General features: G+C 44.1%; 1 protein-coding gene across 1 annotated transcript in view; it reads left to right on the top strand.

Moving 5' to 3' along the window:
* The window catches only part of RADX (RPA1 related single stranded DNA binding protein, X-linked), an 804,920-nt gene extending 785,843 nt beyond the window's left edge, over positions 1-19,077 (top strand). The window contains exon 14 of the mRNA XM_044057246.1: positions 17,587-19,077. Within this exon, the coding sequence (XP_043913181.1) occupies positions 17,587-17,726 (140 nt within the window). The 3' untranslated portion in view covers positions 17,727-19,077. The remainder of the gene's footprint in view (positions 1-17,586) is intronic.
* The last annotated feature ends 907 nt before the right edge of the window (positions 19,078-19,984 follow it).

Genomic DNA, 19,984 nt, shown 5'->3' on the forward strand with positions numbered 1-19,984 from the left:
TCTTTAAAACTATATTTGAGAGCTTGTTGGTGGTGGCTGAAGCTCCTGGTAGTTCATAGGTTCATAGGTGTGTACTAAGCTAATGGCCGTGGAGTCTTTACAAGCCTAGCCCATAGGATTACCCTGGCATCGTGCCAGCCGACCTTAGTTTCCAGTTCCTCTGTTGAGCAGAGCCACTGGAGTGATCCCTGGGGTGAATTTTCTATTTCCCAAACACTCATCAAGATTTCTCTTGAAGAGGGCCAGTGAGGTGCTCTGCTTGACATGTATGGAAGTCTGTTCCATAGCATGGGCAGTCTCTGTGTTATGAACCTGTCCCTCCAGCATGTTCTGTTGATTGTGGTAATGAGGTTGAGTTTTCTGGAGCGTGTGCTGTAGAGGGACTGGGATTTCTTTAGATGTAGCATTTCTAACAGAACTAGGTCAGACATGGCTTTGTAAGTCAAGCAGAGATCGCCTCTAAGTAGGCGATATGAGACAGAGAATAGTTGGACTTTTTTTGAGTCTGTCCATATCGGACAAGTGTTTACGGCCTAGGATCCTCTTTGTGAGGTACTTTTGCGGCCTCTCCAGTTGTTGCAGGTGTCTAGTGAGGTGCATGCCAAATGGGGCATTGAACTCGATTGGCCTAATGAGGGAGGAGTAGAGGGGGACAATAACTGCTTTCTTCCTGGATTCAAAACCCTTAGTAATGAGATGTGCCACATAGAAGGATTTTCTGACCACAGTGGCAATGTGGTGGTTAAAAGAGAGGTTGCTGTCAACCTGTGTTCCCAGACCTCTTACAACACTTTCTGTGTTCAGTGGACTACCATCAATGTGTTAATCCATGGGAACTGGGTTTTTCCTGAAGGGGATGACCACACATTTTTTTGGCATTGAGCTTAAGGCCATGGTTCTGACACCAGTTGTTGGTCTCAGTGAGGCCTTTCTGTAGGATGTCAGCAACGCTTGGAGAGTTAATAATAGCTCCCAACTTGCAGTTGTCTGTGAACTTTGTCAGCCAGAGAGACCCTTTGTGTTGGCCTGGACTTCACAGAAGTAGATACCAAACAGAAGGGGACCCAGGACCGAACCCTGTGGGACTCCACTCGTGACTGGTTAGTAGTCTGACTTGGAGTCAGCTACTTTCACAGCGTGAGTTCTGTCTTTGAGCCAGTTTGCAACCCACCTAGTGATATAGGGGTTGATGCCTAGCTTAGTGAGTTTTTCTATGATTCCTGAGTGGGGAATGGTATCAAAGGCCTTGGCCAGATCAAGGTAGGCTGTATGAACCACCTTGCCTTCATCCACAGCTCTGGTGACTGACTCAAAGAAGTCGACCAGGTTGAGCAGGCATGATCTACCCTTCACAAAACCAAACTGTGTGGGATCCAGAGTTTGGAGATTCCCTGTATCCTTGTTTATTAGGTCCATGATTGTGCATTCCATAGCTTTGCATATCAGACTCGTCAGGCTAATGGGGCGATAGTTCCCAGGGTCTGTAGTTGCCCCTTCTTTGTGGAGAGGGATGACTGTAGCAGTGCACCATTTGGTAGGGACAAAGCCTGAGGTGAGGCTGTGATTGAACAGGGCACACAGGTGAGGTGTCAGTTCACTCTGTAGCTCATGTAGAGCGCAGCCAGGGATATTGTCAGGTCCCATAGAAGCTATATTCTTGGCCTTGGACAGTCCTGTTTAACCTGTGCAGCAGTAATACCGAGTACTGGCAATCTCCTGGTATTGTGATTGGTCATCTGGGCGGGTGGGGGTAAAGTTGGCACTGAATCTGCTGGCCAGTATATTGGCAATAGCTGTTGGCTTGGTATAGGAGGTACCATTGTGCAGTAGCTCAGAGCAAATCTGGATATTGCCGTGGAGATTCCTTACATAACTATAGAAGGCCTTGTGATTGTCTTTACTATCTGCTAAAATTCTGTTTTCATAGTTAGCTTTGGAGGATTTGATGAGGGATCCTAACTTTTTGTTGAGGCTGATAAGGCAGTTTTTCCAGTCTTGGGACTTCACCTTATTTTGCATGAGTTTCCTCCTTCTGTTGTAGAGTTTGTTTATGGCAGGGGGCCACCAGATTGGCTTCCTTTTTTTGGAGGAGAGCGTCTTGGTTCGATTGGGTATGGCGAGATCCATGCATTTGTGTATGTGTTCGTACAGTGCATTGGTGTATGATTCGGCGGTCATGCAACTATTCTCCATTTGCATGGGTGTCGTGAAGTTAGCCACCTCTGTTTTTAGGACCCCAAAGTTAGCTTTAGAGAAGATTTTCAGGGTGGTTTCCTTTGCAGGGGGAGTGGGAGGGATGTGGATATCCAAGGTAATTAGTTTGTGGTCGGACCTAACCAGGGAGGAGTTGACTAGTGGTGTAGAGCAGCGGTCGCCCCTGTTGGTAATGACCAGGTCAAGGATTTTGCTACCTGTAGCTGGGGTATGAGCGAGCTGGTCCAGGACATTGGATTTAATGAATTCCAGGAAACGTTGGGCAAGTGTATTGGTACATGAGTAGCTTTCTCAGTTAATGGAGGGGTAGTTGAAATCACCTAGTATGAGGGTGTTAAGTTGGACCCTCATATTCTCCAGGGTGCTTAGGAATGTGGAGGGTGAGTCTTGAGACATGGTTGGTGACCTATAGCAGTCTACGACCTGAATCGTTGTCTTAACCAATGTTAACTGCACTTGAAGTATCTCAGATGCGTTATGTTGGGCTACCAGTCTGGAGGTGTGCGCATCCTTTATGAATATGGAAAAACCACCACCTTTGGAGCTTCAGTCCAAGTTCTGGGGCCGAAAGGTGTGGAATGATTTGTAGCCTGGTAGTGCAGCAGTGCTTTCTGCTGCCTTGAACCAGGTCTCTGTTACAGCTCAAATGTTGATGTTCTCCATTTTAAGGAGTGCTTCGAGTGAGTACATTTTGAGATTTAAACTTGTAGCGTTGAGCCTCCGATTGCATTTGTTTGTAGCTGTTATGGTGGTAATTTGGTCTTTGGAACACTGCCTAAAAAAAAAAAAAGAGCCTTGGCCAGTATCCAGAAGCCCAGGGGTGACAGATGCAGGCCATCTTTGGCAAAGCATCGAGGTCTGTCAGTGATGTCATCCCAGGCAGACAGATACTGGATCCCCTTAGAATGACACCAGAAACTTAGCCAGTTGTTGAAATCAATCATTTTCTGCTTGTACTGTGGTATCATTCTGGGTGATGGAGGATGCTGCTCAGGGCTAGGGTCATACCCACCTGGGCCACATAATCTGAGAGCTCCTCCATGTCTCTCTTCATGTAGTCCAGGGAGATATGTCTCAGGTCATTCACGCCCACATGTTGTACCTGTTGTTGGGGGACCTGAGTGTGTGCGTTAATGGCACATCCTGGCACCTGACAGGCAGCTGTTACGTTCTCCTTATTCAACCTAGTGAGTGGGACACAGTGTGTCTCACTATCGAGTCACCTATGACTAGTGTGTTGGGCATACTGTTTTGCCTTTGTTTGAGTGGCACGGTGTTTAGGAGAGGTATGTGTCAATGATTTGTGTTGTGTTGTGGTGGTCAAGTGCATTTCTGCATTGGAGGTCTCTGCTGTTTGGGTAGATTTTTATTGAGAGCCTCCACGAAGGTGGGTGTGTGGTTTGTGTTTTTATGTGAAGGCAGTGCCGGTGTGTGTTCTGAAGGGCTATGTGTTCCATGTGGTGTGGTGCAAGTGTTGACCTTCTCCTCTTGTCCAGCTATTCTGGTCTTGGCTGGAGCTTCCAATTTGGATATATAAGTGTATCTCTCACAAGTCTGAGTATTGGGAGGTAAGAGGAGAGGGTTGTCATTGTCAGTGTACATGTGGCAGTTGCTACATTACCTCAAGATGCCCATGTTCACCAGGTTGATAGGAGAAAGCACAGGGAATTGACCTTTAGACATGCCTGGAGGGGTGGCCATTAATAATAAGTACTGGAGCTGTTTCCTTGTAGAACGTTTAGTGCTGGTAGCACTTTTGTGTACTAAAATAATTGCTACAAGAAGTATGGTAAAGTGCTAGACTAATAATATAGTAAAAATTGCAGGAGAGAAGAGAACTAGCAGATCTAAGGGAAAAATTGAACAGCAGACTTTGGCACCACTCAGAAGCTTACAAACGGTCCTCAATACAGCAAATCTGTATCGGGACTAGACTTGTTACAGGAAATGCGGGAAAAGCGCAAATGTGATCTTTTAAACCAGAAAGTTGAAAGAGATGGAAAACTGCCTTTTAGTACTGCTTGCACTGGTGGTTTTGCTGTTTAATGCACTCATGGTCTTGAAGCCCCCCCCGGGAGTTTCTGTTCCTGCTCTCCCTTGGTCTTGTACTCCTCTTACTCTTGCTCTTAGGGAGCAGGACTCTTATGATTAGGATTTGGACTCTGAAGAAGAGTCTTTGGCCTATTACTGTCAGATTCCTTCTCTATTAAAATATGGCTCTGAGGAAGAGGACTCCAATAGTCCAGATTCTCCCTTTGAAGAACTTTCCTTTGGGAGTACTATATCTCGAATGATGGAATTTTTTAAATGGGACTGTACTGAAGTTTCTTATGTCCAGAAGAGGCATTATGAACTCCTCCAGATGGAGTCTCCTAAGCCTTCAGCTGTCTCTCTTAACCTTGCTGCCTTGTTGGATACTTTTTCATCATCTTCTCAGGCTCCTGCGTCTCAACTCCCAGCTCCTAAAAAACTGATAGGTTTTATAAGGTGATTATAATTTTGTTTCTTTACAATGTCCTTCTGCTGATCCCTCTGTTTCTGTTTCTAAAGACAAACCTTCCAAACTGTTGCCTTCCAGTAAATTAGTTCCTTCTGACATGGAGAGTAAGGTCTTGGAAAGGATGGGAAAAACACTTGTACACTGCTGCTACATTGGCTTTTCAGGCTATTAAGTACCAGACTTCTTTTAGCTCTTCTGTCTCGGGCTTTTCAAGTTATTTCTGACCTTTCTGATGCTGAAGGGAAAGCTTTGGCCCTCTCTTTGTTGAGATCCTCTTCTAAAGTGGCCCGTCATTCTATTAAATGTAGATATGATGCAGCTGATGCTTCTTTTAGAGCCGCTGCCTTTGGTTATTTGTTAAGATGTTATTCTTTGCTTCACCTCCAGCCTTTGCCTGGTGATATTAAGGCCAAATTGATGGATGTGCCTCCTAAAAATAAAAATCTCTTTTGTTCTGCTGCTGCTGAGCGTTTTAAGAACCTGCAGGAGAAGGGTAAGGCCTTGCAGGAGTTGAAACATATTTTTGTGTCCCTTGTTCCCACATTTCAGTGGAATTATCCTTCCAAGCTTACCTTTGAAAATAGACACTCTCGCCTTCCTTCCTAAGGTAAAAAGGGATGTTCTGTAGTCCTGTCTCGTCTTCATTCTTGCACTTGGGATCAGAGCTGAACCTCGGCTCCGACTCGGCCATACTATAGCTGAAAAACTTCTGGTTGGCTCGTGGTTAGGCGGTATCCCATCACGCATCACTACCATTCCCCAGATCTCGTTTGCCACTCGTTCAGCTCAGACATGATTCTTCTTGGCCGTGGCTAAGTGATATTTTTCAATATTTTTTGACTTGTCATTATTGGATAAAATAATCTTGTTTTGGTAGCTTAGTGTGTTTATTGCAGTCGTGTCTGTTCAGACTATTTGCTGCTTGTTTTTCTTTGTGTACTTCTTGTATGTTGTTTGGCCTTTCTTCTGTTGGCCCTTTTTGTATCTCTGCATCACTATCTCCTGTGCTGCTGTTTTTTTTCTTTCTCTTTCCTCCTTGGGTTAGGCCCGTTTAAGTTAGAGGACCTAGTCCTCATTCTGTTGTTTGTCTTCCATTGGGCTAGACCAGTTTAAATTAGAGGACCTAGTCCTCTGTTCTGTTTCTGTCTCTCCCTGGGCTAGGCCCGTTTAACTTAGAGGACCTAGTCCTCTGTTCTGTTTCTGTCTCTCCCTGGGCTAGGCCTGTTTAAATTAGAGGACCTAGTCCTCGGTTTATTTCTTTTCCTCTTAGGGCTAGGCCCATTTAAATTAGAAGACCTAGTCCTCTGTTTGTTTTTGTCTGTTTAATAGTTGTGTTTGTATTTGTGGGTAGAGGTGTTGCATTATGTCAAAAGACTCTAAGGATCATAAGGCTTCAGGCTTCAAAAAGTGTACTAAATGTGCCCAGAAGATGTCCTTGACTGATGGGCACAATTTGTGTGTTTACTGTCTGGGGGCTATTCACCTCCAAGAGTCTTGCCTATTTTGTCATGCTATCAGTCCCTGTGTTCTTCAGGAGAGGAAAAACAGACTTATATTGAAAGGACTATTAAAACATTCCTTCAAGGTGGAAATTACATCTTCATAATCTAGCTCTAAATCTCCTTCCTCCTCCAAAAAAAAGACAGACCAAAACCTACGAAAAGGCGGTCTCCCACCCATTCTGTTTCGTTGGAGCCGCCACACAAAATTACTAAGTTGGCTACACCCTCATTTGCTCCACTTATTTTGGTGCTGACAGAGGTTAGCCTAGTGGAGCCATCAGCTTCGGCTCCAGGAACTTCGGCGCCGATAACTGACACTACATCTTGGAGCCGGTCATCTGAACTCTGACTGGTTTCCCCAACTCTTAGGTCACCTACTTTCCAGCGATCTAGATCCCCCACTCTATCTTCCAGGTCCTCTAGGAGCCTTTCTGATGAGGACGTCGAGAGAGTATTGTGTAGACGCTTTAGACTTCGGCACTAGCAAATTTGCTTTCAGCTCTGTTCCAGTTGGCTCCGGAGCCTAATGTGCCCCCACACCTGAACGATATTCCTCCTCCGAGCTTCTCTGAACCTTCGAAGCCAGAGCTGTCTGTGCCTCCAATTGTGGATAAGGCGGTTCCAGCTACCTCAGTTCGTCTCTCAGTTCCGATATCTGCTCCGAACCTTTCGGTGCCGTTCCTGGGGTCTAGGGTCCTCAGCTCTCCGGTCAGGCCCGAGGGAGATGCTTCAAATCGAAATTCTTCGGTTCCGAGCCTACCTCTCGGTACTTCAGCCCGGGTGAGCTTGGACACCACATCTGCCTCGGAACCCATCTCCTGGGTACCGAGGGCTACTTCTGCATCTTCGAAGAGGAGGGCATCCTTGGAGCTGGGAGGATTGGCCTTCGAGGTGATGAGGAGTGTGCTGTCCAGGTCTTCAGCTCGATCCAGAGGTACCGACACTCTTCACCCTAAGGCACCGACTTCAGTCTCAGCTCCCTCTTTCTCCCAACACAGCAGAGACCCGCAGCCTTAGGATACCTCCATGAGTGGTCCCCAGTCTTCCGAGGTCTCCCCAGAATACTTTTCTGAGGAACCACCTAGGAAGAAAACTTGTAAGAGGAAACATGCTGACTCCCCTGATGAGTCTGTTACATCAGAGACTGACCTCGAGGAGTAAGAAGGGTCCCTCAAGTCATCCTCTGATGATATCTCATTCGTAGATATCCTTGAGATCCTGAAACAGAGAGGCGGCTGGCCCACCACATCCCCTTCTGATGAAGAGTCAGCATACCTGAAGGCTTTCGGGTCTCAACCCTCTGCATCTTGGGTGTCTCCTCCTTTCGACGAGCTACTGGAGTTAGTGAGTCAAAAGGTGTGGGAATCTCCTGATTCTGTGAAATCAGTTCCTAGATGACCAAATAAGTTTTTGTCAACACGCCAGGGCAAGGATTTTCTTACTAAGGGTGTTCCAGTAGATGCCATGGTGGTGGCAGCAGCCACCAAAAGGGAACTTGCCGAAACTTCCTCCACTGTCCATCCACCGAACAAGGAGTCTTGAATGATGGATAGGTATGGGAAGCGTGCCTTTTCTTCAGTGGCTTTTACACTTAGATCACTGAACTGCCTGTCCCATTTCACTAGGCTCCAGAGAGATCTCCTAAAAGAGCTGGGAGATACTCTACAGGATAAAGCATCTGATGTGGTATCTCAGAAGGTCAACGCACAGATATCTAACCTTAATTCTATTGTGAACTCCTCCATGAGGCTAATTTCGTATGCAGAGGATGGAGTGAGTAGGGCAGCGGGTTCAGGAGTTTCTCTCAGAAGACACTCCTGGATGCATTTGTGTAACTTTGCGGAGGCCTTTAAGTCTACATTTACCAACGCCCCCTTTGACGGATCCTCATTGTTCAGAACCAAGGTAAAGAACACACTCACCAGGTGCGAGCAGGAAGGAAATACCCTGTCTGCCGTGGGAGTCCGTTTTTCCTTTCCTTCTAAACCCTATCCTAAAGGGCAGAAAGGCGGCAAAATGTGGTTCAGAAAATTGCAGAGGTTTTTTGAGGATGCACAAGGTGATTCTTTCTCCAGAGGCAGAAGAGGAGGAAATAATGGTAGACGCCACCCTAGAGGTAGAGGAGGCCCACAGAACCAGGGAGACCATGATTCCTTTCGTGGTCATCCCTATCAGTGCTCCTGAAAGGAGGCCCGACTGTGCGTCTCTGGTGCCAGTCAGGGGTTATATTTCTTTATACCCAGAATCCTGGCACGACATCACTCAAGACAAGTGGGTATTAAAGATAATTACCACAGGTTACCATATTCCCTTCTCTTCTCCACCCCTTCAGACCAGACGAATCCCAAATGTGCCACCCAGTCACAGGGATTCAGCAACTCTAGAAATCCAAAAGTTGCTTGTGAAGAGAGTCATCCAACCCGTCCCCACAGACCAAGTAGGATTAGGGACTTACTCCAGATTTATTTTGGTGCCAAAAAGAATAGGGGATATGAGACCCATTTTGGATCTCAGCAAATTGAACGAATCTGTACAGAAGTCTATGTTCTGAATGGTCACCTTACAGTCGATATTCCCGTTGTTAGGGAAAGACATCTGGATGTGCTCCATAGACCTCCAAGATGCTTAATACCACATCAAAATGGACAGGGCATCGAGGAGTCACTTAAACTTCCGGCTTGGAGTCGATCATTATCAGTTTTGCGCCCAGCCCTTTGGTCTCACCACAGCCCCCAAGATGTTCACCAAATGTATGGCAGTAGTTACGGCTCACTTGAGACGTCAGGGATTCCAAGTGCTTCCATATCTGGACGACTGGCTCCTGACTGCCACCACCAGGCATCTACTGTTCCAGTCCAGGGACGCTACCATTTCAACTTGCCTGCATTTAGGAATTACAGTAAATTGGCAAAAATCTGCATTGTAGCCCTCTCAGCATGTGAATTTTATTGGCGCCGAAATAAACACCGTCTCAATGAGAGCTTACATTACCGTGGAAAGAATTCAGTGTCTAAGGGAACAAGTCTTGAGCTTACTTCCTCTAAGAAAAGTCAAAGCAAAGGTGGTGCTCAAGCTATTAGGGACCATGGCTTCCACAACAACACTAGTTCCATTAGCCAGACTGCACATGAGGGTCCTGCAGTGGTTACTCTTTGCCCAGTGGTCACTGCAGTACCTTCCTCTGTCTCATCCCATCCTGATAACAAATTTGTGCAAACAGGATCTTTGTTGGTGGACCCAGACTAGCAATCTAAACACAGGCAGACCATTTCCCCCTCCCTCCCCCAGTTGCCACTGTGACCATGGATGCCTCCCAGATAGGGTGGGGGGGGCATTATCTAGGGAGAACAGTCCAAGGCACATGGCAAGGTCATGGGGCTCATTTGCATATCAGCGTCTTGGAGATGAGAGCAGTTCTTCTAGCATTGCAGGCACTTCACAGCTTTCTCCCTCTATGGACAATTGCAATTCACTCGGACAACATGTCGGTGGGATGGTACCTAAACAGACAAGGAGGAACCAAATCTTACCCCCTCTGCAGAGAAGCCCATTGAGTATGGGAGTGGGCAGTGTCTTCCCAGCACTTTCTGATAGCACCGCACATCCCAGGGAAATCCAACATCATAGCCGACAGGCTCAGCAGGGCTATTCTGATGCCTCACAAGTGGTCTCTGAACACATACATTGCGGAACAAATTTTTCGCAAATGGGGTCAGCCTTGCTGCGATCTGTTTGCCACCCCTCTCAATGCCAAATGCGGCAGCTACTTTACCCTGATTCTCCTGGAAGGGGAAGCACCAAGAGATGCACTCATTCACTATTGGCCCTCGGGACTTCTCTATGCTTTCCCTCCCTTCCCCCTCATATCAAAGGTAATTCAGAAAGCAATATCCTCGGGAAGCAGAATGATCCTAATTGCTCCTTACTAGCCTCGATAGATTTGGCTTCCCTTCCTCATACCTCATCTAAAGGACGAACCGTGGACTCTGGATCCAGTGCCAGATTTACTGACACACATGTCAGGGGTGTTCCATCCCTCTCTCCACACCCTCAGCTTGACAGCTTGGCTGCTCCAATTCCATCCCTAGTCAGGCTTCATGACTTTTCTCGCGAGGTTGTACACATCCTGTCATTTTATTTTATTTTATTTTATTTATTTATTTAACATTTGTTGACCGGGAATGTCCGACTAGGTTCCACAGATCCTGTTTTCAGCGGAGGCCCGGGGAGAAATGCTCCAGATGCATGTCTTTGTCATCTTCTCACAAACTTTCTACCAGGAAAATTTATACCAGTAAAGGAAGAGATTCTCCTTTTGGGCCCTTGAGAGAAACCATGATCCTTACACAACTCCCATTTCTGCCATTTTAGACTTCCTCTCGCAGTTATTCAACCAAGGTTCAGCAGCGGCAACTATCAAAGTCCAGTTGGCATCCATTTCCACCTTTTATGTTGCTAACGAACCTAATCTTATGGCTCATAGGCTTTGTAGAGCCTTCCTCAAAGGGACCACTTTGCTAAGACCCCCAGTCATGGATCCCGTGGCTCCATGGGATTTGAACTTTGTTCTCCATAAACTTATGTCAAGTCCTTTCGAACCTTCAGCAACATGTGACCTCAAGTTTTTAACTTGGAAAACGATATTTTTAGTGGCTATCACTTTTGCAAGTAGGGTCTCTGAACTACAGGCTCTTTCCATTAAGCCCCCTTATTTGGTGTTTCATAAAGATAGGGTCTCTTTACGTAAAAACCCTTCCTTTATTCCTAAGGTTTCTTCTCCAGCCAATATTAATCAGTGTATTGAATTGCCTGTGTTCTTCCCTAAGCTTTCTAACAAGGCAAAGTACAAATTCCACCAATTGGATGTGCGTAGACAATTGTGTTTTCATCTGGACAGAACTAAAGGTTTCAGAAGGTCAGATCAGTTGTTTGTCTCCTTTTCAGACTCTAGGAGGGGCCTTCCAGTTTCTAAAGTCACACTATCTCACTGGATTTCCAGTTGCATTTTATTTATTTATTCCTCCTGTGGTAAAGATCTTCCTTTCAAGGTGAAAGCGCTTTCTACCAGGTCTCTCTCTATTTCGGTAGCTTTTCAGGCTAGAATCCCAATAGACCACATTTGTGCTGCAGCAACATGTGCTTCACCTCACACATTCATTACTCACTACAAATTGGATATGGCTTCTAGGAACGGGTCTTCCTTTGGTTCCACAGTACTCAGGAGCATTTTCCAATGAGCCACCCAAGATGAAGGTGCTAGGGACGCTGTCCCAAGTGTAAGAATGAAGGCGAGATAGGACTACAGAACCTAAAGAAGTTGTGTACTTACCATAATGTTCGATGTTTGTAGTCCATCTCGCCCTTCATTCTTACGAACCCTCCCTCCTGCCCCCTCCTTGAGGACCTGGGGGTAGAGTGCCTTCTGCTTTTTTGTTAGTCCTTTCAATTTGGTTTGTTCTTTGTCTCTGTATTTTTCTCCTTGCAGCAAACAAGATCTGGGGAATGGTAGTGATGCATGATGGGATACTGCCTAGCCACTAGCCAACCAGAAGTTTTTGAGCTACAGTATGGCTGAGTTGGAGCTGAGGTTTGGTTCTGATCCCAAGTGTAAGAATGAAGGGCGAGATGGACTACAAACATCGAACGTTATGGTAAGTGCATAACTTCTTTTTTTAGAAGGGCTCCTCCTGCTAAGACTTCCTTGACTTGTAATAGTCAGAAGCCTCCTTTTCCAGACAAGTCAGGTTTTGTCTGATTAACTTCTTCCCTCCCAAGTCAGATTTCTTTATCTTTTCATCTTTCCCTGTCTCTTCACAACTTAAGGATCATTCAGGATTACTCAGAATTCTGGGGTTCTGTCCGTCATTCATCAGGGGTATTACAATGTTGGAAATCCCTTCCTCCTTTTTTAGGTATTCTTCAACCTCCTCAGGAACAGCTGCCCTTTTTTCTAGATGTACTTCAGAGCCTTTTGTCTCAAGGCACCATCCAAACACTTTCTGTTCCTCAAAAGGGGAAGGATTTTTTATTCCATAATGTTTTTGGTTCACAGGAAAGAAGGCACGTGGAGACCTATTCTGGATCTTTCTCAGCCCAGCACCTTTTTTGTGGTTCCTTCCTTTCAAATTCTGTCCCTTCAGACCCTGTTTCCTCTTCTTCTACCTCAGGCTTTCCTGGTCTGTCTGGATATCAAGGATGCCTATCTCCATAATCCTATTCATCCCTGTTTCAGTAAATGTTTACATTTCTCAGTTTCATCTTTGCATTTTCATTTCTGTGTTGCCCTTTGGCCTCTTTGCTGCCCCATTGGCCTTCACCAAATGCCTAGCTCCTGTTGTTGCTTTTTGCAGGATGAGGGGGATACAGATCCTTCCTTAACTTGACAATCCGCTCATTCAGGCTTCCTCTCCAGAGACCTTACTTCAGCACCTTCACTATGCTGTTTGCCTCTTGCAAAGCCTATGGTTTACAGTAAATTTCCAAAAATACTTCCTGTCTCCTCCTCAGGATCATGTTTTTCTCGAGTGCAAGCTCCACACCATTCCTGTGCTGGCATCCCTGCCTTCTCCCAAGGCTTTGCCTATGATTACCTTTTTACATTCCCTTGTTCCTCTGGTCTGAGTTATAGCCAGGGAGTTTCTAAGTGTTCTGGAGTACATGGCTTCCACCAGTCCTATGATTCCCCTAGCCAGGCTTCATATGAGAAAGCTACAGTGGTTCTTAAAGTAAGTCTAGCTTCAACATTCTCATCCTTTGGACTTTCCATTTATTCTTCTTCAATGCCTTAAACTAGAGCTTCAGTGATGGATTCATCAACTGTCTCTCAACCCAGAGCTTCCTTTTCACCCCCAGGTCCCCTCTCAGGAACTCTTTTTAGATGCCTCAGAGTGGGGTGAGGAGCTTCTTTCGACCCTCTGAAGGTTCAGGGCTTTTAGTCCCTTCTTCAGAGGGCCGACCATGTTAATATCTAAGAGATGAGAGCTCTCCTCCTTGTTCTTCAGGCTTTCCATGCTCTCTTCCTTCCATAGCCTCTCAAAATCTTTACAGACAATACCACAGTGATGTAGCACATCAACAAACAAGGAAGGACTCAATCTTATCTCTTGTGCAGGCTAGCTCTTCATTCTTTTGGATCTTGCTGTCCAGTATCAGGTGATACCAGACAGCCATATCTGAAAGGCTGTTTATATGCCTTCAGAACAGAACTTGGTGGTAGACTCTCTGAGCAGGTCCATAACACAGTCTTATGAATAGATGCTTCACAGAGATGCATTTCTGGACATTATCCACCAGTGGGTACTCCTCAGATAGATCTTTTTGCCTGCCTTCTGAACAGCCAGCGTCCTCTCTTTTGCACCAGCATTCCATGTCCTCTGGCCTGGAAGGTGGATGCACTCTCTTTTTCTTGGAAGAGGATGTTTCTTTATGCCTTTCCCCTCATACTGAGGATTCTGTTCAATATAGAACAAGACTGTCCCAAAATCTTGTTGGTGACTCCCTTTTTGCCCAGACAGCATTGGTTCCCTCTTCTTTTGTAGCTAGCCAAGGGCAGTCACCACAAGCTACCTCAGTGGGTGGACCTACTCGCAAAATAACCAAGAGGTCTCTCATCCATTCTCACTTGTCCATTCTTCACCTGACACTATGTGTGATAGGATTTTGATCCCTTTCAGACACGTTTTTCTGAGGACTTGCTTTGGGTTCTTCAGGAGGCCAGGAAACCCACTACCAGGAAATCTTATTTGTCCAAATGGAAGAGATTTTCTGTTTAATGTCGTACTCGTAACCTGTAGCCCCTTTATGTGGAAGTTCAGTTGCTTTTGTCTTATTTGTGTGAATTGCTTCTTACTGAGTTGGCATACTGTTCAATTAAAGGCCACCTTTCATCTATTTCTGTTTGTCTGCCTTTGACTCCTCTGTTGGCTTCTGGATTTGAGGTAAAACAATTTCTTAAAGGCATATTTCATATCAGGCCTCCCAGGAAGCCTATTCCTCCTTCCTGGGACCTTAATTTCTTTCTTGAAAAATTGACTCGGGCTAGCTTTCTTACAGCACTGTACTTGAAAGACTGTTCTTCTTTTAGCCTTTACTTCAGCTAGAAGGGTGCCTGAACCTCAAGTTCTTATGGTTGCCCCTCTTTTTTTAGTTAGGATGTCTCTTCATACTAATCTTTCTTTTATGCCCAAGGTGGTTAATGGGTTGTTTCTTAATCAGTCTGTTCATTTGCCCACTTTTTTCCCTTGTCCGCAGTCTGCTAGTGAGATGGTTCTTCACACCTTGGATTTGCATAGACAACTCAGATGTTATTTAGATAAGACTAAAGCCATCCATAAATCTGAGAAACTTTTTGTTTCCATTCATCCTAGGTCCCTAGGTTTGGCTGTTTCTAAGCAGACAATTTCTTCTTGGCTCCCTATGACCTAGTTTTGTTACTCTCTTCATGGGAAAAGACTTTCTACTTCTGCAAAGGCTCATTTTGTCATGATGAGAGATTTTGCCAGGTATGCCTGGAGAAGTAGGGCAGTGGACGTGTAACATATGCCAGTACAGCTAGCTGGAATTTTGTAAAGAATTATATGTCATTTGTATATCAAACTGATTTGTGCAGATGTTTGTATTGAAAATGTATTTGTAAAGCTGCATGTGTTAAACGTGTACCAACAGTGTGTCATGCTGGACAGAGGAAAAAATATATATGCAGTATTGTAACTATTGAAATAAATATATGTTAACAGAGGGTACTGGAAGAGAAGAGGTTAATCACAGTCCGGCTGCAGCTAACTTTTAAAAATATTCTGAAATAAAATTACTGGGCCTAGGCCATAAAGATGTTATCTTACACTTCTCAATGCAGCCAGAGACAAAAATCTGTACTAGGAAGCTTTCTGCATTGTCTTTAGGTTCAACTAATTGCTACTCTGGAAGGCTGGAGGTTTGACATTTTTTATGACTTCCAGGAGCTGCAGCAGATCTTAGCAAGGCTCTCTGTTTGTGTATTACTGACCGATATGTAATAAATCCTAACAGCTTCTAGCCAAGGGCGGTAGCATGGGAAACAGAAGTCAGATGACCAGATGTATCTGATGTCATTCTGTAATCTAGGACAAAAATGATATTTAATACCAGATGAGAGAGAAGTCTCAGAGCAGTCTTTTTTTGTAACCTGAGAAAGAAGGACCCCTCACCTACTTCATCTTGTCTTGCTCTAGTAAGTGAACCAGGCAGTAGTAATTATTTAGCTCAGTCAGGAAAATATAGTGAGATTAGATAAGTACTGTTTTTCTGTCTCTGTGTGAATCTGTTCATCTGTGTTATTTTAATATTTCTTGTGGCTGAAACTCTGGTGTTTATTGTAAATAAATATTTAGTATTTTCATGTTCTTTTACTATTTATTATTAAATATATTTAATTTTTTTATTGTGGCTGGTCCTTTAGAGAATATTTTAACCTTTGGGAATACTCATATCTATTTGGTGATTCTGTGGCCACGCCTGAAAGCCTTATACTGCATTGGCCAAACACTTTCGCTCAGTGTAATTGGGTACCTTTGTAAGAGCCTTAGAGTAGCTGGCTTTGGAGTGTCTGGTGGCAGTCTAACTACCTTATAGTCTGGGCTGAAGGGGGCATACCTAGTAAATCTGTTCTAGCCTTTCCCGTGTGTGTGTGTGTGTGTGTGTGTGTGTGTGTGTGTGTGTGTGTGTGTGTGTGTGTGTGTGTGTGTGTGCGCGTGCACGCGTATGTGTGTGTTTGTGTGTGTGCGAGTGTGTGTGTGTATGCGCAAATCAAATCTAAGAGAATGTGTGTGTCAGCTGCTTGGAGCAAGGATATGAAGCACTGGTTTCACAGAGAGGGTGCTGGAGGACTTGGTTGAACATCTGGTTGAGGACTCAACTCTACAGCTGTGCAAGTGGGGAGTCTCATGGGGGCCCTGGAGAGAGAGCTGCATCTGGAAATACTGCATGCATCTGTTGTTCAAAGTGAATGCTCCTCTCCAGTGTCAGTGGTGAGGATTTAGGATCATTGATGACTGGCCCAGAGAGGAGACATCACACATTCTACAGGGCTGTGGCTTCCTCTGGAGCTTTTTTCAAATGTTTATTTACCAATTCTGTCCTTGAGGCAGCTACATAGACTTCTATTCATACTTTTAGTAAACATTACAAGCTGGATGTAGTTTCCAGAGCTAGAGCTGGGTTTGCCAGGGCTATCCTGCCTGGCTTTCTTGAGGGCTCTGCTGGATCTTCCTCCTGCCAGTTTTCTTCTTGAGCTTTTTTACTGTCTGTAGAGTAAGGAATACTGTAACCGTGACATGGAAGGCCATAGTACGATTTTGTAAAATCTTACCATAACAGTAGATGTTCTTCCAATCCTGTTGCAATGTTCACTGTGTTCCTCCTTCCTCTTTTCATTATTCCTTTTTTCCTTTTCTTCCTTATGGATGCACATGTTTCTCCTTTGCTCCTTGGACTGTTGTTCCTAATGGGGCTTTTCAGTTCTGAGGTATGTACGTCTGTACGTCACATTTGTGCCCTACGCTGTGAGCAGGGAGCATGCATGTTGATGTACAATGTACTAGTAATCCTAAGGCTTTGGTATACTGGCCAGACATCGGGCTGCCCATGGCAGGAGATCCCTAGAGTACAGAATACTGCAACAGTGAAGGGAAGGACATCTAGTGTTATAGTAAGATTTTACACAACTGTACTTTCTGTAGTGTTATTAATTATTTGTGGTCCCTGTGGTTCATTTCTGTGTTAATAATGTTGATGTTGTATTAACTACATAGGTAGTCCTTAATAATCATGTAATGATTTTGTGCATTTGCTTAAAGATAGAATGTGCAGTTATTCTTATATTATGGGATAAACTGGTAATCTTAAACAACTGTATTTGCATTTATTAGTTAGATCTTCAGTTGCTTAAGAAAGCTAGTAAGATTATGGATTATATTTTTGTGAGAATGCATTCCAGGTAGTAGGCAGTAATTTGTATAAAGCCTTGTATTGATTTTTATGTTCTTAATTCCTATGGGGTACCCACAGTGAGCAGTGTGATTTTTTTTGGGGGGGAGGGTGATAGTGGTTATTTACAAGTTTGCAAATCATTAAATTTAGCAGAAAGATTGATATAGCCTCTGCTGGTTGCCATTGATACCATTAAGACATAAATGTTTATACTTGCATTAGTAGTAAAAATATTTTGGCTGATATACGTTTTAGTGCATTATTGATGACTAATTTGAAAAGATGCATATTCTTTAGACTTGTAGAATGGTCTGTATTTATTTGGGTTAACCTCTGCGCATGGATGATGTCGAAATTCTGTTCACTGCTTTATTTTATGTGCGTCTTCCACTTTTGTTTTTACAGATTCAATTGTTCAAACTGCAGATGAGTTGAACAGACAGCATTTTATCTGCATCCTTGACGTCTGCCATCTTGGAGAAGCCACAGTTGAAGTTTTCTTAAACCAGCTTTACAATCCTTTGCCTATAGCCCAGGCAGTATGAGTACAAGCATGCAATTAAAAATCACATTGTGAGAGCTTATAGGAGATGCTTTCCTACAGAGGAACAGTTTATTTCACTGATCTTGTGTATTGCATTTATTGATATCCAATCCTTTACGCAGTGTTAGCAATCTCCTTGCCCTTTCTTCCATCGTCAGGAAATGTTGCAGATTTACTGGTGTCTAGGGTTCAAGTCTGGAACAAGTCACTGTCCATAGAACTGCATGACTTTTGGAGGGATATGTACCATATGACATAGCAGACAAAGCTGTTGCCTTTGGGTACTTCCTTGCCTCATTATTTTGTGAAACCTGTTTTCAGTATTTACTGAAACAAATATATTGCAGACAACGCTCAAGAAACTAAACAACACGTTTACATTTAGTGTCACTGTTGCAAGTGGAAGTATATTTATTTTTTGTGCTGTACAGTACAAGTTTGTAAAATTAATTTTATAAGCATATATTGTTAGAGTTGTAATGCATTTTTTAATTTTAAATATAAAAAAATAAATTAACTATAGGCAATTTGTTTCCTGTTTTGTTCACTTCTCTGAATTCATAACTGGAGCATTAGTTTGATTAAATTAAAATCTTTTGCTAATAAAAAGTAACAAATTCTATTTGAATGCAGTTTATGGGAGACCTACCTTGGAAAAATACTTTAGTTTTAGGTAACTTGTTTTTCTAATCTTTTATGGAGGCATTTTTTAGAAAAGAGGCCCAGAGCTGAAAGGAACAAAACAGCTGCAGCTCTCTCAACAGTGACAGAGTAATATGACTTCTCCATGTTTCTACCAATTGAAGGCTTATTTTTATCAGTAAATAAGTTGTAGTGTGGGAAGGCTTCTGGTACTATGTCAAGTAGAGTAGCAATGGATCACCGGGTTATCTGTGTGCACCTGTTCTGAGGCATTAAAGGATAAAGCTCTCACTATGGCATAGGCAATCTGAGTTTGGTTAGCAACTTAGGTACGTGTATGGAGCTGACAAAGAGAAGAGAAGAATGATTAGACTTAAGCTTGCTATTTGAGTGGGGGGGGGCATGCTAAGATGGGTGGACTGTTCTTAGTAGTCCCCATCCAGCACAAGGACTACTAAGCATAATTTCCTAAGGGTAGTACAGTGATATCCCTTGACCACGTGTCATGGCATGCAGTGGCCTATCAGGTTCTCCTTAGGAGGCAGAGGAAGATAGGACATCAATTTAGAGTTAAACCGATTTATGCTGTGAGAGACCATGGCAGCTCTCCAGTCCTTTCACCCACTAATTCCATTCACCTCACCAGCTAGGCAGGGGCCTGATGATTCTAGACAGCTGGGTTACAACTGATTAAGGTTTGATTGGGCTCATGGGGGGGGGGGGGGGGTGCCACACTGCCATGGTGCATGGGGTTTTAAATTGGAATAAAAAAAAAAAAAGACGTGCCTGTATGCAACCATAGTCCTGCCTAGCTGAGGACACGGGATGTATTTTGTCTAAAACAGTGAGGAAAAGCAAAATATCTGGTATGTATTTGGGTATTGTGTAGAGTTGACATACTGTCCTGAAACTGATAGGCTGAAGTTACTTGCTGTGAAGAATAAAAAAAAAAATTTCTGAGCTTGTTTCCTGCCTTTCCTGTAAGTCGTCTAGTCCAGATACAGATTTGCTGTGTCCAGGACTGTTTGTAAGCTCCTGAGCCCCCAAACCTTTCTGTGTTGGAGGGAAGCCTTCTAGCTTAATTTTGTTTCTTAGAACTAGCCAGTTTTCTAGTTGCAGCACTCAAATCTGTTTCTTTGAGCTCAGCACTTGTTCAGAAGTCATTGTAAGCACTAAATAAGCTACAAATTACTACAGCACTCAACTTTCCTTACCTGTCTAGAGGTAAACAGTTTTTAGTACTTAATAAATAAGCACCTATCCAGGCATGTCTAAGGGTCAGTTCCCGGTGTTTTCTCCTATCTACCTGATGAATCTGGGCATTTTGGGGCAATGTAGCAATTGCCTCATGTACACAAACAACCCTCTCCTCCTACCACCCAACACTAAAACCTGTGAGAGAAGCACTTATATAGCCAAACTGAAAGCAAAGCTCTCTTCACCCAAGACTGGACTAGACAGTCAAGAGGAGAAGGTAAACACTTGCACCACGCCACACTCATCACATAGTCCCTCAAAACCTACACCACCAAAACACACACCTACATTCGCGGAGGCTCTCAAAAAAAATCTACCCAAGCAACAGGGACCTCCAAAGCAGAAACGCAAGCAACCTCC

This window comes from Protopterus annectens, chromosome 15.part0, assembly GCF_019279795.1.
Source record: "Protopterus annectens isolate FY-2018-M chromosome 15.part0, PAN1.0, whole genome shotgun sequence".
Lineage (NCBI taxonomy): Eukaryota > Metazoa > Chordata > Ceratodontiformes > Protopteridae > Protopterus > Protopterus annectens.